General features: G+C 31.2%; 2 protein-coding genes across 4 annotated transcripts in view; one reads left to right on the forward strand and one right to left on the reverse strand.

Annotated features, from left to right (window-relative positions):
- The window catches only part of LOC145332238 (irregular chiasm C-roughest protein-like), a 39898-nt gene extending 39275 nt beyond the window's left edge, over positions 1 to 623 (forward strand). Inside the window, exon 21 of the mRNA XM_080177190.1 lies at positions 252 to 623. Within this exon, the coding sequence (XP_080033316.1) occupies positions 252 to 532 (281 nt within the window). The 3' untranslated portion in view covers positions 533 to 623. The remainder of the gene's footprint in view (positions 1 to 251) is intronic.
- The window catches only part of LOC145332239 (sorting nexin lst-4-like), a 491682-nt gene that overhangs the window by 190399 nt on the left and 274093 nt on the right, over positions 1 to 27190 (reverse strand). The window lies entirely within an intron of this gene.

Genomic DNA, 27190 nt, shown 5'->3' on the forward strand with positions numbered 1-27190 from the left:
AGTTGAACTTACTTGGGAGGTATGGAAAAACTAGCTGCAAATGACACGGACAATTCTCCAGAAGTTCATAAACTCGTTTTGCCATGCGTTAGAATTACAATTGGTCAAATGGTCTGTAAACTTAAACAAACTCTAAAAAACTTAATTCAATTTCACAATTTAATCAATTAGATTTTATTATAAACTAATAATTGCTGTTTTTTTTTTGGAAAAATATCGTTCTTGTTAAAACTTGAATCTTTTGAAACTAGTTTATGGTAACCCGTATCTTCGTTCTTCCACTGCAATTGACAGCGGCTTCTACCACGACTACTCCACAGCCGGTGGGCTGAGCGGAAACAACGGCAGAAACAGCATTGGCGGCTACACGCCGCCCCTACCGAGTGGGGGCAGCGGCCCTTCAAACGACTATAGTTATGGTGATTATGTTGGCGGCGGTGGCGGTACTATGCGTCCCGCGGCTAACCTAGTGAGCACTGAATATGTCATCCGCCAAGATATGTTGGGTTCGAGTCTCGCCACGCATGTCTGACTATATTATGTTTAGATAGATTAGGCTTTTTCGTAGCACAGCTTTTTTATAATAAGGCAGGTTCGTCCGTCTTCATATGTCAAAGATGGTTCCATTGAAATTCAGTCCACACGGGATTCAACCCACGGAATTCAGCCCAGCGGGATTCAACCCAACGGGATTCAACCCACGGAATTCAGCCCACACGGGACTCAACCCACGGAATTCAGTCCATACGGGACTCAACCCACAGAATTCAGTCCATACGGGACTCAACCCACGGAATTTAGTCCATACGGGACTCAACCCATGGAATTCAGTCCACACGGGATTCAACCCAATATATATATAAAATTACCAGTTTAAAAAAAAAATTAATTTGAGAACAAAATTTTTAGAAATATTTTTTTTTTTAAGTTTTGAAAAAAGTTTATGTAAATTTTTTTTGTAGAAATTATCTTATAAAATATGCTTTAAAAAATCAGAGAAAAAAATTATTTTTTAAAATTTTGTTCTAAAATTTTTTTTTAAACTGAGATTTTTATGTATATATTGGGTTGAGTCCCGTGTGGACTGAATTCCGTGGGTTGAGTTCCGTATGGACTGAATTCTGTGGGCTGAGTCCCGTATGGACTGAATACCGTGGGTTGAATCCCGTGTGGGCTGAATACCGTTGGGTTGAATACCGCTGGGCTGAATTCCGTGGGTCGAATCCCGTGTGGGCTGAATTCCAATGGAACCGTCAAAGATTGTTAAGAATATAGAGACAGACTAATATTTGCTTATACACAATAAAAGCACTGCAGTAACTACACAGTCTTTTAATATTTCAACAATAGTGTTTTATTTTCGCTGCTATGGTACTTATGATTTTTTTTCCAGAATGGATTTAAAACGGATTGATATCCGCTTGATTAGAACAGATTCTTATCCATACTTTATAGCATCGTATAAAAGACAATTTTCATGAAATTAAAACCAGTTGCGATTAATAACTATTATTCAACATTGTATTATATTTCAATCGACAAACTTCACTATGCCTTACTGGAAAAATCTTTATTTGTTGTTTATTATCGAGTTTTTGTTAAAAATTATTTTTTTTGATACTGCCAATTGTTTATGGAATAATAATCTTACTCAGAGGAAGCAGCTTCTAGTGCCTCATACAAAACGACGACATACAATTTAAATGACCAATGATAGGACAGTAAACATGTAATTGCCCAATGGTAAAATATATACTGGCCTATCATTGGTCATTTGTATGACGTTACAATTTATCAGGCACTGTAAGCTGCTTCAACTTAGCGGCGTGCTATCAGGCTCGAATTATTTTTAAATTCAATGCAACTTAAAATTGTAATAGTTATTAACAAAAAATAATAATAATTAAATCATAAAATAAACAGTTCAATAGTGATAAAAAAATATAATTTGTTTAAAAACTAATTTATCTTGCTGTATAAAATTTTAAAGATAAAAATTTACAAAGTTCAATATTCATCATGAAAAAAAAATCTGTTAAAAGAATCTCATACATTATCTTTGATTTATTGTAAAATTTAATTTTGATATTGTGCATTTTTGAATAATGTAAATAAAGTAACTCAATACTTCAAGTTCTTTTACAGTAATTACATGGGATAGTTTCAAGCTGAGGCAGGCAAAATGGTGATGTTTTCACCCCCTCGCAAAATTAAGGGGGTTGATACACATTCTAGTTTGTCACCCCTCAAACACACTCCTTTACACCTCCCTATACTCCCTTGATACACCCTCTTAAGCAGCCAAAGGGGTTAAAAAAGTACTAACCTCCCTTGAATTTAAGGGGTGTGTGAAAAAAAATTTGCTAAATTTTACTGGATTTAAGACTTGCATTTTAAGGGTTAAGCCCCCTTTGAAAATAAGACACATTCTTGATATAGAATTTATTTGTTTCATTAAACAATGTACAAATAAATATAGCTCTTGTCATCATAAACGAAAATTTTTGATCACTTGTCAAAGTTGAAATACATTTTGTGGGTTTACTATCTAAGCTGCCTTTAAATGGACCTAAAATTAAGTGGTTACAATTGTTTTCAAGTATTGTTTTTTCTTTAAAACATATCAAAAATTTTCATTTCTTTGAATCCATGAAGAAATATTTTTAAAGGTCCATTAAAGTTATAAAATAATAATTCCAAGCCGTTTAAAACATTTAAAAATTATAAAATACTTATAGATTTTAGAAAAATAATGTTTACTAGAAATGTTACTGTTATAACTTATACTGAAGTATTATAGTATTATAGTTAGCAGCATAGCTACTCTATCAAAAACTTTTCTTGTCTGTCATACGCTAAATTAAAATTCAATCTAAAATTTTTTTTAAACTTTAAAATCTATCAAAATTTTGTGTAGAAATTATCCTGTCACTGGTACACAGCATTAAATCAGGAAGGGTGGGGACATTGGGCTGTTTATTACACTAGTCCCCAAAGTTTTATAAAAATGTTTTCTTATTCGATGGCTTAACGACTTTGGAGACTTTTTTGAATTTTAATTAGTTGATACATTAAGTTTCAATCACTGATTGTAATCTACAGAAGTGTTAATTTTATGTATTAAAATTTATCGCCCATTGTCTTATCCCCTATACTTAAATAATGTAATTTTAATACCAACAAATTGCTGTAATTAATGTGTCAATCATTACCCCTTAGTCGACGACATAAAAACCCAATTAAAGCATTAATTATCTGCGCTACTTATTGTTCTTGTTATAACTATGCAATGTAAATAGATATTGAATTATTATAGAGTTAGCCCATATAAAATTATGTATTATTAACATGTATTTAAATAAAAGAATTAAATATACAGTTGAAAAAATAAATCATGCTTTTTTTGTGTCGCAGCTTCTCTATAACCAAGGTATTTCATACTTTTTAATCTACTATTCCCTAAGCTTCTTAAAGAAAGAGAGAGGGGTTAAGTAGTTTTTTTTGTCTTCAGCAAAGGATCTCCCTAACCACTGAACCTATATGGTTTTCCTCAATCGTAAAGCTTCTCTTGTGTCCAAGAAAGGTTAATAACTATTTTTGGAGTGGGTATCTCCACCCTCCCAAGATAAAACATCCCCCAAATTTTTTAACTTTTACTTTTTAAACCTTACATTGAAAATTGTGGAGTCACCTTCCACTCCCCACACTGATTTGCCCCTAGAGGCTTTTAGATTTAAAAAGAAAAAGTAAAAAAAAGATTCAGGGATGATTAAAATAGCTATAAACCGTCCCATGGCCTATATCAGCTTCACTGTAAAGAAGAATCATAACGATCCAGAATTAAGCGAGATCTTACGCTACATATAGACAGACATACATCCTGTTACTTTTATAAAGGATTATACACAAGAAAAGATGTTTGTCTTTCGACTGTGTCTATGTAGATATTTAAATTTTAGTTTCTTAAAGAAGACTAGGATTTGTGTTTGGCTGTATAAATGTCCGTCCGTCTGTACGTCTATCAAAGTTATGACTTCCTGACATGGGTCGTGTAGGCAAAAAAGTGAATATCTGTAGGATATTTCTAAGCCTAATCAAGCACTTTATTCGCAACATATGGTTAATAAATACACATGAACAAGGCATTTGACTTATTAAGGTACATTTTTTTCTCATCTTTTGATAGTAAAAACGTTTATTACAAGATTGTGATAACCTCTTGGAGGCTATGTGTGACGCTTCAGGTACAAGTCCTTTCAATGCCACCTTGAAAATTCATTGTGAATTGTAATTTTTAGTTTTGATGCGGTGTTGAGCCGAGACTCGATCCTTCCCGACGACGAGCGTATGCTCTACGTGTTTAGCCAAAATCGCGGGTTATAACAAGATGCTTAACAAGAAAAGTTTTAGTTTTATATATCAAACGTTTTGATAAAGTCAAAAGAACACAAATTATATTTATGGATATTATTTCAGTCAAAAACTATTAAAATGTTTATATAATGTCAAAATATTTAAATATAAATTAAAATTTTAAAGATATACCAATTTTAACAATTTAACAATTTAACAAGAATCTACCTTAGTATATAACCCTGAAATATAAAGAGTCTACCTTAGTATATAACCCTGAAATATAAAGAGTCTACCTTAGTATATAACCATGAAGTATAAAGAATCTACCTTAGTATATAACCCTGAAATATAAAGAGTCTACCTTAGTATATAACCCTGAAATATAAAGAATCTAACTTAGATATAACCCTGAAATATAAAGAGTCTACCTTAGTATATAACCCTGAAATATAAAGAATCTACCTTAGTATATAACCCTGAAATATAAAGAATCTACCTTAGTATATAACCCTGAAATATAAAGAATCTACCTTAGTATATAACTCTGAAATATAAAGAGTCAACCTTAGTATATAACCCTGAAATATAAAGAGTCTATCTTAGTATATATCCCTGAAATATAAAGAGTCTACCTTAGTATATAACCCTGAAATATAAAGAGTCAACCTTAGTATATAACCCTGAAATATAAAGAGTCTACCTTAGTATATAACCCTGAAATATAAAGAGTCTACCTTAGTATATAACCCTGAAATATAAAGAGTCTACCATAGTATATAACCCTGAAATATAAAGAGTCTACCTTAGTATATAACCCTGAAATATAAAGAGTTTACCTTAGTATATAACCCTGAAATATAAAGAGTCTACTTTAGTATATAACCCTGAAATATAAAGAGTTTACCTTAGTATATAACCCTGAAATATAAAGAGTTTACCTTAGTATATAACCCTGAAATATAAAGAGTTTACCTTAGTATATAACCCTGAAATATAAAGAATTTACCTTAGTATATAACCCTGAAATATAAAGAGTCTACCTTAGTATATAACCCTGAAATATAAAGAGTCTACCTTAGTATATAACCCTGAAATATAAAGAGTCTACCTTAGTATATAACCCTGAAATATAAAGAGTCTACCTTAGTATATAACCCTGAAATATAAAGAGTCTACCTTAGTATATAACCCTGAAATATAAAGAGTCTACCTTAGTATATAACCCTGAAATATAAAGAGTCTACCTTAGTATATAACCCTGAAATATAAAGAGTCTACCTTAGTATATAACCATGAAATCTAAAGAGTCAAGGCTAAGACTTACAAGAAAGATGAGATATTATTATAAAATATTTCACAGGTCTCCTGTACAAATAGATGTAGAATATATGTATGTGAAAATTATGACACTAGACAAATTGTTGTTAATTTAGCTTGCTTACATGGAACATAATCGAGATTTTGAAAATCTGGCGCAAGATTACACCAAAATATATCCAGAAATATTTTGGTATAACCAAATGTTGAAAGTGTAATATAATTACTCGACTTTAAAAGTCTTGGGAATCAACCAATTAAATTAATCCAAAAGTCCTAGCTTTGCATTATAACGAGTTGCACACAGGGAGGGAGGGGACATTGGGCTGTTTTTACACAAGTCCCGAAATTTTTTTTATAACAATTTCTTATTCGTTGGCTCAACAATATTGATGACTTAATTATATTTTAATTGGTTAGAGTGTCCAAAGCTTCAATCACTGATGTAATCTAATGAAGTGATGAATTTGTGTATAATCATTGGGGATGTACAATCATTTATCGGCCATTGTCTTTTCCCTGAGTTGCAACGGTTTATGGCCAAAACCATTCCCCTAATATAAATATCATTCATCTGACATAGCAGCAGCAGAGACAATTTTCAACATAAAATCATTATGGAGTTCATTTAAAACTGTTTAAGTTAACCTGTATATTTCAAACAGGCTCTCTAATATTTTGTTAGTCCCAGGAATGTAAAGGGATAAGACACTGGATGACAAATTGATGTACATCTACAATGAAGAAAAACAAAATACCCATTTTTATATAAACATATTGGTTGCAAAGTTGGGACATGTCAAGTTTGGAACTAATTAATCAAAGTCCAACGAGCCAAAGAGATAATGGGGTTAAAAAACTATGAGTACCAGCAAATTTTATAGTCCAGTGTCCCTTTCCTCCCTAGTTAGTCCCGACTTGCACCTGCTACACTGAGATACTACGAGAACATATTTGTTTGTAGCACTGGTACTCCATAGCCAGAGAGAGAGGGGACAATGGGCTGTTTGTTACACTAGTCCCCAAAACAACTTAGTAAATTTTGATTGGTTGGTTCATTTAGTTGAATGTTTTTCAATCTTCAGAAGGGAAAATTTTGTGTATCATCATTGGGAATGTTATATAATTCATCAGCCATTGTTTTTGTATGCAGGTTTATTTTTTTCCTTTGAGTTCAGTGAAGGTTTTTTGTTACTTATAACCTTAATTTTCTGTTTAAAATAAAATAAAAAAATAGGACTTTTTCATTGTATAGGTTACATATCCTCTCAACGGCCATTTTGAAGCTTCTCTGAAGAAAAAAAAGGAGTTACCAAAAACTTTTAGAATGCATAAATATACGCAAAGGCATACAAAAGCTTTAAAAATCATTTTATGTTGATGTCTTGCTTTAGATATAGTACCAAAATTTTATGTATGATACTGTGCTTTTGTTTTATCCTAAGTAATTTCTTAGTTTACACCACCTACTGATGTTATACTCCTTGTTAGAGAGAGTACATATGTTTGTTTGTGAGTAAAAATATGTTACACCTTCACAAAATTAAAATGTAGATACTGGGAAATTCAAAAGTCAAACATATTAAAGAAAATGTTTTACTGTTTTTTTTGTAATTATCCATCTATCCAATTACATAAAAGTAGTAAGATAAATTTTGTAAGTTTATTAGTTTCAATAAATACTTACCGATTAAGTTCTCCATAGTTATGAAGCTTTATACAGGTTCCAGAATGGTTTTAGATTGATGTCTTAACCCTTACAGATCGGGCCCCAATTCCCACCTTAATAGATCGGGGGGGGGGGGGGGGGGGGCTTATTTGACCCCCCCACCTCTATCACGGCTCCTGATACAGTTAGAGACATAATTTTTTTTTCTCTGGTGGTTCATGTGCATATTTAGAGAAAATTACTTTTTCTAGTCATAGCGGTCAGACCGCTCCTTAGCCGCTAAATATTAAAACAGCTATAGAGCGGCCAATTTTAAAGCTAGGATTACCAAATTTTAGGTGAAACTTTTATTTTTTATAACAAAAAAATTACTTTTTCTGACCATCGCCGAAAAACGTCAAATAACGAAAACCGCCATTTTCGGCGGTTACGGCGGTAAAACGGCGGTTGGCGGCGCCAATTAATATTTTGATCTGTTTTTAATCACAATAAAAGACTACATAAAAAATTTGGTTGGTCTATAGCTGTTTTAAAATTCGGCGGCTGGCAGCTTACAAACGGCAAAATTACAGGTAGGAAATAGAAAATCGGTCAAAAATCGGTCAAGGAGTGGTCAAACGGTCATGACCTTACTACTCACGGAAGTTTATTATTGCTTAAGGATGTACTACAATTTTTTAGGTCTCTAGCTGTAATAGAAGCCACGATATACATGATATAAGTCCATATTAAAAGCAGGACATAAAATCAGTCATAAAATCGGTCAGGAAGCGGTCAAACGGTCAAAGGGTCATAACACCACTATTCTCAGATGTTCATTGATATCCCAGTATTCACCAAATAACAATTTAGGTCTCTATCTTATAAAAGTCATAATGAAGAAATTAAGATTTATTTAGAATTTTTTCTAAATTTGGTGCCACCTAACCGACTTTGACCGGACGCCACGACCGACACAGACTAGAGGGGGGGTCAATATGTCCCCCCCCCCCCAATCTGTAAGGGTTAAAATGGTTTTAATTTACCCTTAGAAAATAGAGCCCCTAGATTCTAGGGTTGCAGCTGCTAGCCCTTAAATAGAAGTAACGGAATCTGTGTCTGTGTGTGTGTACCAAGGTATCTCACTAACCACTGAACCGATATGGTTCTCCTTTACAATGTAGCTTGCCATAATTCCTAAGAAGAGTTATAACTGTTTTGAGGGAGGGTACCACCACCCTCCCAAGAGAAATCGCCAAAAGTGCCACAAGCAATACTGAATGACACTATGCCGAAACTGAAAAAAAATTAGTCAAAGTTGCATTAAATTTTTTAAAAATCGACGAATACACTATATTGGATATGAACATATGATATTAAGATAGTGTAGATTAGAACTTAGGATTATAACATTGCAGATTTATTTTCAAGATTTATACATCTTTTCGGATATAAAATAAAATTCTGTGCCTTTTTTCTTAAGTGAATCTAATCAAAACCCAAGGATCTTAATGGATAAGACAATAGACAATAATTTAAAGTACAGCCTCTACTATGATAAACAAAATTGATTTTGTGGATCAAATGGATTTGAACACTACCAATCAATTTAGATAATTTAAAATTTTAAGCCTACTATTGAGAGCAATATAAATATATGGTGACCATTATAATTTACAGTCCAATGTCCCTCCCACCCTTAAACTTAATTTTAGAGCAGAGAAAAATAAAAAAATAAATGAATCTAGGCAATTACTATATTATTTATTTTAGGTACATTAGACTTCAGTAAAGTATTCAATTACTAAATCTTTTTATGGCTCACTTTTTTGTCATTATTTCAAATATGGTTAAAACTATAATTGTGGATAATTATTAAGTAATGTACACAGTACTTTCTATATAAATATTGGAACTTAATGTGGAGACTATCTAGAAGGCTGTTCTAAAAATTAAATATGTATTATTCAAGTAAAATTTCTTAAGTTATTTAAGTTATTTAGACATTAGTAAAGCATTTAATAAAATTATTTTATGGCTCAATTTTTTTTGTCTAATAAACTTTTATTTTAAATATTGTTTAAAACTGAAAATAGGGGTTATAACTAATGTCCAAAGTACATTCCATACAAATATTGGAATTTAATGTGGAGACTATCTTGGATAATTCTTACAGTATATAAATTGGTTACAAATGTGTTACATCGAAAAGGCTGTGTTTTCCCTCTCTCTCTCTCTCTCTCTATTTCTCTCTCTTTCTTTTTTTCTCTCGTTCTCTCTCTCTCTCTCTCTCTCTCTCTTTCTCTCTCTCACTCTTTCTCTCTCTCTCTTTTTCTCTCTCTCTCTTTCTCACTCTCTCTCATCTACTTTCTTTCCCAAATAATCTAAATTCTAATTTACCTATACATTTAGTTATTTCTGTTTCATCTGTCTTTGTAACTCCTTCCTTTCCCTTTCTTGTATTCTATCTTTCTTTCTCTCTCTTCCACTCTCTGTCTTTATCTAATTTTATCTTCCTCAATTGCTTATGCTTTAGGTTTATTTTTCTCTTTCATTCTTACTGTCTCTTTTTCTCTCCCTCACTCTCCATCTCTCCCTAAATCCCCAACTCTCTCTCTCTCTTTTTCTTCCTCCCCATCTCTCTCTCACTCTCTCATTCTCTCTCTCTCTCTATCTATCTATCTTTCCTCTCTCTCTCTCTCTCTCTCTCTCTCTCATTCTCTCTCTCTCTCTATCTATCTATCTATCTATCTATCTTTCCTCTCTCTCTCTCTCTCTCTCTCTCTCTCTCTCTCTCTCTCTCTCTCTCTATCTATCTATCTATCTATCTATCTATCTATCTTTCCTCTCTCTCTCTCTCTCTCTATCTCTCTCTCTCTCTCTCTCTCTCTCTCTCTCTCTATCTCTCTATCTATCTATCTTTCCTCTCTCTCTCCCTCACTTCCTATCTCTCTCTGTCTCTCCCTCAATCCCCAACTCTCTCTCTCATTCTCTACACATCCCTCTATCTCTTTACTCTTTCTTATGTTGGTCTTTATAATAATCAATCTAGATAATATAAGACAATCAAGCCAAGTCTTCCGTATACATTAGACAATGTCATATATTGCAGAAATACAAAATCTATAATATTTTTTTTCAAAAGCAAGGAAACATCTGCAGATTTTTGGAGGATTTTGATATTTCATTTAAAAATGTGAAACAAATTAAACTTAGATAATTAAAGGCATCTTTACTTTTCGTACTTTGTTTTTCATCATTAAGGATGTAAACTTTTTTTTCTTCTATTGTCTTATCCCTTAAAACCCCTTGCATGCATTGCAGATCGAATTGGCTTCGAAACCTACATATTTATATTACGGGAAGGGGGGGTGGGAATCTGATATCCCCCTCCCCCTAAAGATTAGCGCTGTAATATAACAACCTGACGAATAAAAATTTTTCTTAAAAAATAATCAAATGTATCAGTACCTTTAGCTCATAGTATCTCCCATTTCACACATACTCACTCATTTACACACTCACCCACAAACATACATACCCACACACATTCACACACACATACACCCACACACACGCGCACACACATAAGTACACACATACAGACGCACCCACACACATACACACATCACACAGACACTCACACATACACACACACACTAACATACTTAATCAGACATACTAGCAAGCAAACAATCACATTATATTTACACACAATCTACAGGGTGTTTAGCCTAAATAATTTTTTTCACATAAATTTTAGGAAGCAGCAAATAGTGCCTAAGAAATGACGTCATACAATACAAATTACCGATGATAGGCCAGTATTGTATACTTTTACTATTGGTCAATTACAATATATATCTTATTATAAATTTTTTTTAAAGTTTGTCTGTTTTTAAATAAACTGTCTTAAGTACTTTAAACTTGTAGGTAGACCTCATAATGTTTAGAATTTTTGATGGTGCATGTAAAGACCTCTCTAGACACCTTAACCAGGTTTCAAACACAATCATAGCCAATTTAGCATACAAAAAGAAAAACCTGGCAAACATCAAGAATTAAAATGAGAAAGAGCCGTATATCTCAATGTTTGACGGGTCTGTCTTTTTTATGCCAAATTGGCAAAGATTGAGCTAGAAATCTGGTTAAGGTGTCTATAGAAAGGTCTTTACTTGCTTCATCAAAAACTAAAATCATTGTTGGGTCAATCTCCAAGATTTTAAATATTTAAATTGGTTTAAATTGTGAACGATTGTTTTATTTAACACCCTTTAAGTAAAAAATAGATTATTGCCGTTTACCTGCCAACCGTCGGTTTTCGGCTGGCAGCTGCCAAGTACTGCTGCCACCGCCAAAATTTATGTTTTGAGATTTCTAATATAAAATTTACATAAAGATAAACATATTCAGAAAATTTTTTTTTCTAGCTTTAATAATAAGAAAATTTCAGCCATTTAAGTTAAAAGAAACAGAGATTTTTGTTGTAAAATATAAAGATTATATTGCCGGATATCCGTCCACACTGGATATCCATCCACACCGGATATCCGGCCACACCGGATATCCGGCCCAACCCTAGTAACAATATTGATATGTAGCACCCTGTAGCTCAGTAACAACTCTTTGGTTGGTGAATTACTGGTAACAATATTGATATGTAGCACCCTGTAGATCAGTAACAACTCTTTGGTTGGTCAATTACTGGTAACAATATTGATATGTAGCACCCTGTAGATCAGTAACAACTCTTTGGTTGGTCAATTACTGGTAACAATATTGATATGTAGCACCCTGTAGATCAGTAACAACTCTTTGGTTGGTCAATTACTGGTAACAATATTGATATGTAGCACCCTGTAGATCAGTAACAACTCTTTGGTTGGTCAATTACTGGTAACAATATTGATATGTAGCACCCTGTAGATCAGTAACAACTCTTTGGTTGGTCAATTACTGGTAACAATATTGATATGTAGCACCCTGTAGATCAGTAACAACTCTTTGGTTGGTGAATTACTGGTAACAATATTGATATGTAGCACCCTGTAGATCAGTAAAAACTCTTTGGTTGGTCAATTACTGGTAACAATATTGATATGTAGCACCCTGTAGATCAGTAACAACTCTTTGGTTGGTCAATTACTGGTAACACTATTGATATGTAGCACCCTGTAGATCAGTAACAACTCTTCGGTTGGTGAATTACTGGTAACACTATTGATATGTAGCACCCTGTAGCAACTTTATGACCTAAAGACCTCTCTAGACACCTTAACCAGGTTTCAAACACAACCATAGCAAATTTGGCATCAAAAAGAAAAACCTGGCAAACATCAAGAATTAAAATGAGAAAGAGCCGTATGTTTGACGGGTCTGTCTTTTTGATGTAAAATTGGCAAAGATTGAGTTAGAAATCTGGTTAAGGTGTCTATAGAAAGGTCTTTACTTGCTCCATCAAAAACTAAAATCATTGTGGGGTCAATATCTAAGATTTTAAGTACTAAAATTGGTTTAAATTGTGACCAATTTTTTTTTAAACTTTTAAATAAAAATAGATCGTAACCTCTATTTATTTCACAAATTTATGTTGCACTCTGTAGCTCAGTAACAACTCTTTGGTTGGTAAATTACTGGTAACAATATTGATATGTAGCACCCTGTAGATCAGTAACAACTCTTTGGTTGGTCAATTACTGGTAACAATATTGATATGTAGCACCCTGTAGATCAGTAACAACTCTTTGGTTGGTGAATTACTGGTAACAATATTGATATGTAGCACCCTGTAGATCAGTAACAACTCTTTGGTTGGTGAATTACTGGTAACAATATTGATATGTAGTACCCTGTAGATCAGTAACAACTCTTTGGTTGGTTAATTACTGGTAACAATATTGATATGTAGCACCCTGTAGATCAGTAACAACTCTTTGGTTGGTCAATTACTGGTAACAATATTGATATGTAGCACCCTGTAGATCAGTAACAACTCTTTGGTTGGTCAATTACTGGTAACAATATTGATAAGGAAATATTCACTACAAATAATCACGGATAAAATCATTATTGAATGGAGTTACATAGTTTTTTTTATCGCATCTTATTATACACACAGCTTTCCGTAGATAGTAAATAAAAATTATTAGCTTAAATCCAGTCTCATTGAACCCAATTTTAGTTTGCGTGGATAATTATATCTGTAATATGATATGTTACATGATTTTTTCAGTATGGCTTGTAACCAGCAGATAATAATGGGTTTCGAAGCTAAACTGGAAAATGTAAAATATCCACATTTCTGTGGAAATATTAAACACGAATTTCTTGGCTTTTGTTCAAAATAGAAGGGTGAAATTTTTGTGAAGTTTCCCCATACCAATTAAAATTTAGCATAATATAATTTACTTTGCCAGTCGGTCTGTGTGTCAAGCTACAAAAGGTTTCGTTATTTTTATTATATATTCCCTTTGTCTGTTTATCCATCCACAATATTTTGGTGTTGTCATACGTTTTATTCATTATCCCTTTTATTACTGAAAAATAATATTTCTATATATGCATAAATATATATCTATATATTGATTCTTGTTTTGTATCATATTTATTTGTTGTGCTTATTTGCTTATTGTATATTATTAACTGGCCAAGCCTGCACTTGCCTTGGCCATAAACAGGCGCAACTCATTGCAATTTACATATGTTAAAACTTTAAGACAAAGGTTGTGCAATCAAAAGGTCAGTTGCCTGTTGTTGGCTGTTCTTCTATCTAATGTTCTAAAAAGAAGGCATGGCTTTCCTTACTTAACCATGGTTGTTTAACCTGACGTTAAAATGTCATGAACAGCAGGCTCGCCCGTAAGGTAATACTTACTTTTTTGGATTTTTTTTTTTAAATTTAAATCTTGAAACACGGTTGAATATAGCATAAAACCAAGGCTTGGATTGGGAAAGTTGAGCTAGCTCGTTGGGACCCTAAAAAAGCTTCACTGTTAAGTAAAACCTTATCACATTAGAGGATAGGGAGATATTTTGTTACAGACAAAGAAAAACACACTAACTATTATATGTATAATTGGATCTACATAGGATAAGAAAATGATAAAATGTTAGTCGCTCTTACAAATATAATAATTAATTCAATAATAAAGAATATGTCTCTCTAATAATATTCTATGGATGTGTGGCGTCTCTATATTTTAAATGATTCCTCCCTCCCTGGGTCACCTCCGGGTTCCAGGGACAAATGTAATCCTTTATCACTACTTCACAGGACTACAATCTCTCACCAATGTCTCCTTTCCAGATCAGCGACGCATTAATCCCTGTTTGACAAGTATATCTAACCTTAGAATGGTGGTATTATTTTACACCAATCCTAAACCCAAATACACTTAAGAGATAGTCTTTTGTTTATAAGCCTTATTCCGAAAATGGTACTAAGACATTACTGATAACTTTATACTGTTATTTAGTCTAAGAATTTTTTATTCCTAGGTAACTAACTTTGCCAACACTTTTGGACTGAAAGTATCTACTGTGATTACTAGAGTCATGCGAACATGACTACAATATTCCGTTCTGCTGCCTGTATCCCCGTGAGGCGTGAAGTTCTTTGTTAGGTACCTTTGTCAGGTAAGAAAATCACTAGGCTAGCTCCGAACCAATCTTCCAGAGTATTAGCAAAGTAAAACTACCTTTAAGACGTGAACTTATTCAGAGTTCTAATCCGAAAATGTTAAATTGTCCGAATAGATAACGATCTCCAACTTTCCTGGACTTCAGAAGCTTGGGGAGGATCCGGTTGTTAGTATCGGCCGTCAGATAGCAAGCTATAATCAACCGTTGGTAGCCGAGCCACCACCGTATCTTCCCGTGTTATTCCTATTTAGCCCCGTAGTGACTTGCGACTTATGATGATACACGCGCTTATAGGAGTTCTCTTCAGAACAAAACTTGGAGATAACTATCCGTCCGGATGCCTAAGCTTTTAGGCCCCAAGAAGGCCTTACCCTTAATTTTATCTCAATTGACCAACATCAAAATGATATTCTATAATTTATTTAACAAAGTATTATGAAATTATCTAACAAAACTTTTTATTTTTTAGGTATGTTTTAAATGAAAAATCCTAAGTTTGAGCCGCCAGGACCCTCCAGAAAATTCCAAAGCAAGAGAAGGGAGTCTTCCCTTAAATTTTAGAATTTTTAAAAAGAGTCAGTGTGATATAGTAATTCCGTATAACGACTGACTGTTTCTCTCTTCCAGGTTTACTTTTATAGGCCTGAAGCCTAAGGAGAAAAGAGAGACAAAAAGGATGATTTTGATTTTTATGTTGATTTTTATGTTTTATCAGGAATTGGCGACCTAATTTTTAAGATTTTGCATTTAATGGTGTGTGTATATCTCAACTAAATTACAATATTCATTTCATAAATTAGTAAGATCACATTTTATTTTATTTTACATCAAGAATACATTAAACTATTGGTTTCAAATTAGTTTTTCTAGTAATGTTTTTACAATATCCTCTTTAATTTTTACAAACTTTCATTCTTTTAATTTAGTTTTTTTATCACGAAACCTCTAATTTTATGATTCTTGTGTTGTTTTACTAATGTTAATTTGTACTGACAATATTTGCTAATAATTTTTTAGCTGTACTATGACCATTCTATTAAAAGGGTTATTGTCTCTAACATTACATTTTAGGGTCTTCGTTTTATAAATCTTATTTCTCCATTTTAATAAATAGGTCTTTATACATGCTTTTTTACTTAAAAATTATATTAAATTGTTTTAAATTTGTCTAATTTTGATAATATTTTTATAGTCTTTTATTTTCATTAGAATAAATACATAATTTAAAGTATGGGTTGGATTTTTCCCCAGTAAAGCTACTCTACAGGTTATTCATAGAATCGGTTTATGGGAAAAAGACGATCCATCCCCCAATAAGTAAAGGATATATAACAACTCAGCAGAGGAAGGGACATTGAGCTGTTTAATACTCTGATCAGCAAAGTTTTATTTGAACGTTTTTTTATTCATTGGCTTAACAACTTTGGGAACTTTTATTGAATTTTGATTGTTTGGTTCATCAAGTAGAGTGACCAAACGTTTCAACCACTAATAGAAAACTCTAGAAGGGGTAATTTTGTGGGATGAACATTAATTTATCTGACATTGTCTTATCCCTTTAGATCCCAAATAGCTACTTCAAAATTTTTGTTTTGTCGATTTTAGTCTTTCTTATATATTAGGTTTCTTCATTTCAACTGCTTATTTCAATGGGTATTATTTTTCTAATAAAACTATAATAAAAAAGTTAATTAGATTATCTATCAAAGTACTTTACAAAGTAAATAAAATGTTAATAAATAATGTCTAATTAAACAATTAAACTTAAAAGTTGTGAAAAAGTTTATATTTGATGTTTGAAAAGAGAGAAATTTTGTAGGCAATTTTCTTTTTTGTTAATTTGAACGAATTTTATCATTATTTGTACCTAAACTACTCTATGAATATACTGACTGACTGACGGACCAAGTGCAGAGACTAGTATAGAATATTAGCCTCTAGGGGCTTTGCCCCAAGAGGTATAATTACATCTTTTATTACCTGGAGATGTCCGCACTCCACCATTATTTTAAATAATTAAAAAAATTGGTTGGGGGATTTTTTTGGGGGAGGGGGGGTTGGGGGGGTTGGGGGTGTCCCATCCCCCAAGAAAATAGCCTTAAACCACCACAGGACCAGTAGGTATATTCCCTGTAGAGTAGAATCCGATCAGTTCAGTGGTTACCGAGGTCTTTGTTAGACAGACAGACAGACGGACAGAAATAAAGCTACTTTGTATTTTAGATATGCTTATTAGTCAACAAAATATTTCCTAAAAACAAACGTTTTTTTTTAATAAAAGATTAGTTATTCATAGTACGGGGAGAAAGTCGCTTAAAAATGAGCCAGGTGACGTCATAAAAATGAGGAAGACGAGAGGAGAAATGGGAAAGAAAGTCTTTAAAAAGATAGAGATAATCCCTCATTTTTAAGAAGTCACGTGGCTGATTTTTAAGCGACTTTCTCCCCGTACTAATTCATATTTTAAAGGACTGCCGGACTAACAAATGGATGAATAGAGTAGCTTTGCTACTAACTATAATGTGGGATCAGTATTTAACAGCGTAAAAGGTTTAGAAAAAAAGCTTGAAACCCTTTTTAGGACCGATGTGAAGCTAAAAAACAGAATCAGTTTATTAGTTCATCTTTATTACCTAGTTAATCTTAATAAAAAAAACTTACTAATTAATATATTTGGCATAAAAACAATGTATACATCTGTGAATAAAACAATTTGTAATGCAAACTAGACTTTAAATTTAAATACTTTTGAGAGTTTAAATTCAATATACTATAAGATGTATTTTTGTACAGTAGGGTGGGATTTAAAATCATTGGACTTTTCTAAATGGAAAATGTTTCAATGTTAGTCAAATTTTAGTTCTTGAAATGCTATAGAATAATATAAAATAGCTGATGGCTGAGCTTTTTAGTAAAACGGAATGGCAAAATAGCTTGAAACCATATTTTACTTTTACAGTTTATATATTCTACTTTTCTCTTGTTTTATTTATCTAGCAAACTTTTTCTGATTAATTGTTCATTATAATCAGGCTTAACTCAGACTAAAGAATGTTTACAAAAAATAAAAGAAACCAAAATCGAAAATGGCGAAGTTATTGCAATATTCAGTAACTAGCGGCTACGCCCCTAGAGGCCTCTAGTGGCACTTTAATGTTTAAATAAATGTCTATGTTGCGTTGAAGTCTCTAAAAAAAACGGTTAGCGAGATCCTTTGGTAGAGACAAACAAATAGACAAACAGACAAATAAACATCCTTTTACTTTATTATAAGGATTATAACATTGCGTTATGCTCGAAACAGAATTTAAAAAATTAAATTAGATAAAATTTATTTAAACGATTTAACATAACAGAATAAAATAAAAAAGTAAAGATACATGTTTTTTGTTCTGTAGAATTTGTTGGTCCTGTAAGTTTTCCATTTCATTTTGATTGTCATTGTTTCAAGCTGAATCACAAGAATCACATATTAATATTATGGCTCAAAATCTGATACGTTTCCGTTGTATTAAAACTGGTCCTGAGCCATACTTAAAAACCATGTATTGTTGGATTTTTTGATGAAAAAATCTAAATTTAATTATGGGATTATCATAGAATTGATCCTACCATTTTTCATTCTAATATTTGCGGAAATATATCCATCATATGACGAATTTGATTTATTTTCACTGGATTAAAACTTGTTCTGAGCTATAAAATAAACATGTATTTTTAGACATAGAAAAATAGATTGTGATATAATATTTAATTGGGGCATAAAAAGCCTGAACCAATCATTTAGATTTTTCATTTTACTAACTGCAGAAATCTTTAATGCTTATTTTTTAAATATTGTAAATTACCAGGTATTTTACACAGAGCCTGCCATAACTGGGGTTCCCAAGAACAATTTATATTATTCCACTTCCAATTAAACACTTTCCTCCACTGTAAAATAAAACATGCATTTGATTAATAATACAGTACATGAATAACTTAGTGCCATTCGACAGTTCCTAAAACAAGAGCATAAAAAGATGTATGTCAACCATCAATTAAAAAATATAAGCATTTTTATAAAAAAATCATAGAATGTTCTTTAATTTAGATATCAGGGACGTAAAGAGGTGTAATTACCTACCACCCCCCCCCCCTCCAATTGAATTTAGGGGTGCTAAAGGTACCCAATTTTTTTTTATTTTTATCCCCCCAAATAAAAAAGCTTGGACGTCCTTGCCTGTATGATATAAAGATTCCCCCCCTCAAATTTTAGTTTTAAATTTTAACCACCCCCCCTAAATAAAAAGGCTTAGACGTCCTTTAGATATGATATCATATTAAAAATAAAAGTAAATCAAAAAATCATACAGTGCATTGGTTAAAAAATGATTTCCTATGACATTTCATTAAACACTTACAAATAACCATTAGGATCAAGACAAGCCTCACCAAAAGTTGGAATAACCATGTAACCTAAATCAGCTTAAAGTTAAAATAATGAAGCTTTACAAATTTAAAATGTAAGCAGAAAAAATATTTCGTTGTTTTTCATGATCTGTTTCATTTGAATACTTAGGTACACCTAAATGAAAGTTTAACAATTCTTCTTATAAATATTTTTTAAAAACTTAATTATTTAATTTTCTAACTTGGCCGGGGAGAAAACTTATTAAGCAGCAATTGAATAAACTGTTTTTCTTCTCCAAAATAATTTGTAAATCTTACCTCAAAGAGTTGATTGTGTTTAGAACTAATAATTTCTTCCATTTAACTTATTTACATAATTATTTATAAAATCGATATTTGATGTACCAAGAGCATTACAGATAGACCATAGATATAGTGGACCAAGTAAGTTAAAGAGTAGATGCTCATTGATCAGCCGAATCATCACAAAAAATCGTTCATATAAAAAAATAGCTGAATAGATTATTTTATTTCCTACAGAAATCTATTTTTTTTTCATTGAATTACCTATAGACGGAAATACATAGCAATGTACAGACTAAATGCTATTTTACGAGAGAAATTAAGATTTCAAATTATTTAGAAACTTTGCAACTAAAAATGGGAGGAGAAAAAAGGGGAGGGCTCTGGAGAACACAACTTTTTTTGCAAACTACTTTTAATTGATGAAAGAGAAAGAAAAACTGAAAGTTGACCAAATGTTTTGTACAATTAAGAGCTCTCAAACTTTAGTTTTTCATTTGAAACAAGGATAACAACTTTTATATTAGCCAAGCTAACAAAATAGAGAAAATAATTTAAATAATTTGTTTGTTATATAATATTTTAGAGTAAATTTACCAAACAGTCCAAGTTTTTAGATTCCTTAGTAAAAGTGTGAGAATCAAAAGAATTCCAAGATTAGTTTCAAATTGACAAAAAGAAATTAGATGTATACTTAATATTCTTCGATCATTAACCCCTTTTTTTGCAGAAAATTTCTCACAAATCGCACCCTTTTTTATTATTTTGTCCTTAAGATGGTTGAAACAATGTAGACGGTAAAATTGTCTATAAGAAAACTTATGCTTTGGTGTAAAATGTAAATCTACAAAATGCTCTTTAAATCTCCTTGTCCGTATACTTATTCATGTTTTTGTGCTTCGCTACTTATGGATGTTGTCATCCTTGTTATTCTATTTCCCATTCCTTTTTCAATGGCTGTGACAAAGCTGTGTAGAACACTGTTAGCGTGTCAAACAAGGAGAAAACAAGATAAAAAGATTAGTTCGGGTCAAATTAGGCCACAGAAAATTATAGAACCACAATAAGGTTAAATCATGACTACAAAATTGAAAGTATCGTTTCATCAAAAGAAATCTGTTTCCAATGCTTAATGGTTTGTAAAGCTATAACACTTTGATTGCACGACTGTTAGGGTATAAAGGGCATAGTAGCTTTTGCAATATTCTGTAAAATTTTGCGAAAGCTTTCAGTCAAATGCGCTTATTAAGTCCATCTGTTTTTAATGTTGACCAAACGCATAGTATAATTAAACACATATTTAAAAACAGTGCATTTAACTGGAATCTTACAACTTTACTGAATTTGGCGACAGCTAATATTCCTTTATTGGGCAAAGAAATTTCACCTAACTTTATGTTTTGATGATAGTATTATAACATTTCTAGTGAACACAGTAATAGTGTCTGACAGATTATGACATAACAAAAAAAATTAGCCAATGAGAGGCCGTTATTGACCAATGTTAAAATTTATAGTGGCCTCTCATTGGCTTATTTTTTTTGTTACGTCATAATCAGTCAGACACTATTACTGTGTTCATTTCTAGTATGACATGTATAAAACCATTTAATTTCAGTGCAATCAACTTAATCAATTTTAAAGATGGTAATCTGTCATTCTATCTATTTATCTATGGTTTAAAAACTTCAGAGGGTTTAGGTTCAAAAAATTGTGCAGCCTACTTTTTTTTCTTGGAACAAATTTGCATTCACTTGGGTTTTAAAAGAGAAATGCTTTGGATACCTTAAAATGTATCCTTTTTTTGCCTATGTATGTAATAAAACGAAGCTTTACAAAGTGTCTAAAAAAAATCAGCCATGTGACGTCATAAAAATGAATATCCCTCTCTTTTTTTATGGGTTTTCTTTCCCACTTCTAATCCCACCCGACATTTTTATGACATCACATGGCTGACTTTTTTAGACACTTTAAAGCTTCTAACTAAACTATAACAATTTGATGTATTGTATCAAATGCTTTGATAAAGTCTAACAATCACAAATTTGTTTTTCAAAAAAAGGTATAAATCAAGTTAGAATAAAGTATAGATGTATAATCCAGACAACTACCTGCCCCAAGTGGCAGAGACCCCTTTCTTCTGCAATTAAATGAGAGTAGAGTTGCATTTAGCTCTTGCACCTCCAATTCTTTTACTTTAATGAATGAAAAATCTATAAAAGCACATATTCAAAGCCTTTTTAATATACTAATTAAATAAAAAAAACAGTAATATTTAAGTACTTCCTTTTTGCACTTACTTTATGTTTTTAAAATCATTGCTAAGTAATCTATAGGCCAAAATGTAAAACTCGATATATTATTAATTAGATGTCGTTCCAGATTTTCATATACTCTGATAATGTTATACACTCAGCTGGCTAAAAAAACATCCCCTCCTCTTCTACTGGATGAACGAACTAACCATAGATGAGGTCCATAGTAGCACGCTAAATTGACAACAAATTTTCCCTTCCAAGCATCTACTAAAGTGGTTTGTTTCTTTAGAAATTTTGCATTGACATGTCGTTAATTTTCAATACATCTTTTTTGTGACGTAGTTAAAGAAAATGACTTATTAATATGTCCTTAATTGTTTTTTATTTGCCATTATTTTTCTTTAAAAAAGACATTACGAATTAATGCCTGATTAAATATAAAAATTATGGTTGTTTCAATGCGTCATTTTGTATTTTTTCCACATATTAATATATTATGTGTAGAATTACATATTAATGTGACAGTAAATAAAATAAATAATGTGGAATTAAAACGTCCTTAATTTGTAATAAGTCATCTTTATTAATTAAATAATTTATTAATATATTACTTACATATTACATATTAATTCCGCAGTAAATAAAATAAATAATGTGGAATCAAAACGTCCTTATTGTGTAATGTGTCATCTTGATTAATTAAATAATTTTCAAGACACTTTAGGAAATAAGAAAGAGTTCAGAAAAAATTCTGACATAATTATTTTTAAATATTTTTTTCTTCTTAAAAACTAAAAGTTTGTAACATAAAAATAAAATCAAGAAATCTATTATTTTTATTTTTAAAGTTAAATTTTTCTTATTAAAAGACAAAAAAAAATTTCTGAACTATGATCCCCATATAAATATTATGAGTATTTAGTAATAGTTAAACCCTACAAACAAACATTACAATTTATGAGTAATTTAATTTGTGTGAAGAATAAGATTTACTTAATAATAGAACTTCGTTCGTAAATGTGATGAGAGAATTAGTTAAATGAACTTTAAAAACATTTTTCCTTCTCTTGTTGCATAATTTCGAAAGGAGATCATAATCGACGACAAATCATGAATATAAGTTTTACAATGTTGAGGTAAGAAGTTAGCTTAAACAACTTTGGGGACTTTAGTGAATTTCAATTGGTTTTATAACTTTAAAGGTAAGAGTTCTATTTTATATCAATCCTATTATATTAATTAGTAAACGTTTTTTGTCTGTCCCAAAGGATCTCGCTAACCGCTGAACCGATATTGTTCTCTTTTACAGTGAAGCTTCTTATAGGTCCTGGGAAGGTTTTTAACTATCTTTTGGGAGGATTCTACACCCCCCTCCCCCCCAAAAAAAATATTTTTTAAAACTCTTTTGAAACTCAAATTTAAAATGGGATAAGGTCAACTTTTCCCCCTCCTACCATTGCCCCTAGAGGCTTCTAACCAATCTGTTCCATGATATTTTGTATGTTGGTCGGTTGGTTAGGCAATAACAGGCAGAAATTTAGAAATATATAAAAAAAAAGATTTTCTCGTTTCCTGATTAAGAGTGAGGTCTTATTTTTTTCCTTTGTACATTTCTCATATTCAAGCATCTAGATTAATTGCAATTTTTATTAAAATAATCCATTTTTATTTAACTCAAATCAATTTCTAATTATTAATTAATTCAATGATTTAATTAAAAAAATATTTATTTAATTCAATATAATAATTGTTTAATATTAAATCTAATATTTTATTGATACACATTAAATACCAATTTTGGCGGCCATATTGTTTTTTTGACGTTTTACAGTAAAAAAATGACGTTTTGATATGTCTTTATTAAAAATAATATGTCATTTAATATTTTTGTTATTTATATTTTTTAGTGACGTTTTTTCAGAGTTAAGGCCGCATTTTTAGGATTTAATAAAATATTATTATTTTTTAATTAATATTTAAATTATATTGTTAGTTTGGCGGCTATCTTGTTTTTCTGGACGTTTTAAAGGAAAAATTGACGTTTTAATGCGCCGTTATTTAAGATAACATCTCATTAAATTCAAAATATTGTTATTATTTATATTTTTTTTGTGACGTTTTTTTAAAGATAACGACGTATTTTTGGTACACAAAACGTCCTTTAAAAAAATATGAAACGTCATTTGTATAGTAATAAAAAAGTTACGTCATTAAGGACGTATTAATGCGACATGTTTCTTAAAATAATGCGATAAAAGTATATGCTGGTTTGTCATATAACCATAAATGTAAAATGTAAAATAAGGGTAGGGGATTCAGCGATTGATAGGCACTTTACTTTATTACTAATTTATATTTTTACGTTCATTACCGACGAAAAAAAGACATTGCTTTGAAAAAGAATGATTTTTAAAGCATTACTCACTGAAAAACTGATAAATCATATAAGACATATAGATTAGTTTTGCTTAAGAAAGGAGAATATAAAAAAGAGTGGTAGAAAGGAGAGAAAAATGAAGAAAGATATATATTTTATTACTGCATTGAATTTATCTTTTCACCCTCCAGCATTTTTCTGATATAAGGCTTTCTTACAAAACCCGGCATAAAAAGGCATCCAAGAGAGAGAAGAAGAAAAAGAAGGGGGATATAAACAGGGAGGGAGTGGATATTGGACTGTAAATTACACCCATACCCAATGTTTTATAACCAAATTATGTTTTTGGTTGGCTTAATTTTAGGTTATTTTATTAAATTTTAATTGGTTGGTTCTAGAAAATAAGTGTATAAACTTTTTTATCAATATTTTAATCTAGAGATGTGGTAATTTTGTTTATAAATACTGGGGGTGTTCATCAAATTATTGTCCATTATCCTATCCCTTAAGATCCCTGGATAGAATGGAACGTCAGAAATAAATGTCATGTTGAATAAGTTGTAAAACGATAGTAAAATTCATTTGAATAAAGTAACAACCAACCAACAAGATGTATAAACTATTTTTAAAAGCTTTTCTATAATTAGGGTCGGTTCGTCCGTCCGTAACGGATATCTTTTTTCGCTAATTTAGGCATGTTAGAATTGTTCTATTGGTTTGCATGGTGATTCCTGTAGTAGTTAGGTACGATTTAGAAAGCGTAGCAACTCTATAATCATTACCAGAATGTCCGTACGTCCATTTTAAACATGTTGATTTTTTTACTTTTTATCAACAAATTTTTATGTGATATAATAATCCGAATGATCTGATTTTTGGTATACTGATTCCTGGGACAACAAAGTACAATATTATAAGCGAAGCAGCTCTATAATAAAGTCCTAAAAATATAAGTATGTCCATAAACATTATTCTCTGTCAAGCAGTTTTTCAACAATTTTACTTAAATTTTGCTTCGACATTTATATTCTGATTATTCAGTTCTGACACTATACAAGTGTTAGTGTCCGTTTGTCCTACCGTTTCCGTGCTTCGCTTTTATGGATGTTGTCATCCTTGTTTTATAGTTAAATAGTTAAATGTATTTTAGAAGTAAATCTCCTTACTTTTTATTCACAAACTGAAACGGCCAATCCCAATTAACTTCTGCAAGAGTAATGATGAATTAAAATATTATTACTAAAATCTAAATGTATTTGAATAATGCAATTGTTTAAAAAAAAGTTAGAAAACAGTAGAAAACATTTTGACCATAAAATATACTCAAGAACTAAGATCAGTAATATTTAATATAAAATCATTTCACATAAACGCATTTGGTAACTGGATACAATGTCACAAAAATCAGCCATGTGACGTCATAAAAATTAGTGGTTTTCTTTCTCACTTCTCCTCTCATCTCCCTCATTTTTAATACATCACATGGCTGATTTTTAGACACTTACCTCATTTGACATAAAACATTTATCTTTATGTTAAATTTACCTTTATGTTAAATGTACCTTGATCTAAAGTGTACCTTTATGTCAAATGTACCTTTATGTTAAATGTACCTTGATCTAAAGTGTACCTTTATGTCAAATGTACCTTTATGTAAAGTGAATCTTTATGTCAAATGTACCCTTATGTCAAATGTACCCTTATGTCAAATGTACCTTTATGTCAAATATACCTTAATGTGAAACGTTATAAGTGAATTGTACCTTTATGGCAAACATACCTTATGTAAAGTGTTCTTTTGTCAAATAAACCCTTATGTGAAGTGATTTTGTTTCAAATATTACTGATCTTTTTTTTCTGTGACTTCAACTAGTATTTTATTCCTGAAAAATGAAAGAGAAAAAAGGGGATGGAGGAAAGAAAGAAAGAAAGAAGGACATTTTAAAAGTTATAAAAAATACATTTTTGCCCTGAAGGTATTTTGTATAAAAAGCATTCTGTAAGGACATGTTGTAGTTTGTAGTGTTTAGTGCCATACTAGGGAAATTTTTAACAAGGATGTAATTTTTAGAAAAAGCTACAGCGAATTAAATATTATAGAAACAGACCTTCTTTGCAAAAAAAACCCCGAAAATCTATGAATAGCAAAATTCAAGAAATATAAAATGGTTATGTAAACAGTATAGTTCATGAAGAACAATTAAAAAATAAAACTATCATCTAACCACATTTTGCAAAAAAAAATTATATTATCTTATAAACATATGCAAAAAAAGTTGCAAAATAGGATTAAAGTTTGATATAAATCTAACCTAAGATTTACATAAAAAATACCTATAGAAAAGCTTTGATTTAAATGTCATATTTTACAAATAAATGCTATTTTAAATATTAAATATGCATTTTTTTAGTAAACTGGGATATTTATGGGCATTATAAAAAAAGTTTAAAATTAATACCTAGCTAATTACCACATCAAACTGAGAATTATAGTAGCATATGCTCCTACAGAACAAGCAAATACAGAGGTCAAAAACGAATTTTATGACCAGCTTGACTCTGTATTTAAAAATGGTCATAAAGAAAAGGATCTGACCATGCTCCTAGGAGATTTCAATGCTCAAGTGGGGAGTAATAATGAGAATTTAGAAGAAGTTATGGGCAGATATGGCCTAGGCTTAAGTAATGGCAAGGAAAATGACAATGGTGATAGACTTGTAAGTTTTTGTACTGAAAACAAACTTGTCATTGGTGGAACCATCTTTAAACACAAAAAGATTCATACTGCCACCTGGAGATCACCAGATCAAAGAACCTTTAACCAGATAGACCACATATGTATATCTAGACGCTTTAAAGGTTCTCTCCTTGATGTCAGGGTTGAAAGAGGACCTGATG

This window comes from Acartia tonsa, chromosome 11 (genome assembly GCF_053477335.1).
Source record: "Acartia tonsa isolate MP-2025a chromosome 11, ASM5347733v1, whole genome shotgun sequence".
NCBI classification, from domain to species: Eukaryota; Metazoa; Arthropoda; class Copepoda; order Calanoida; family Acartiidae; genus Acartia; species Acartia tonsa.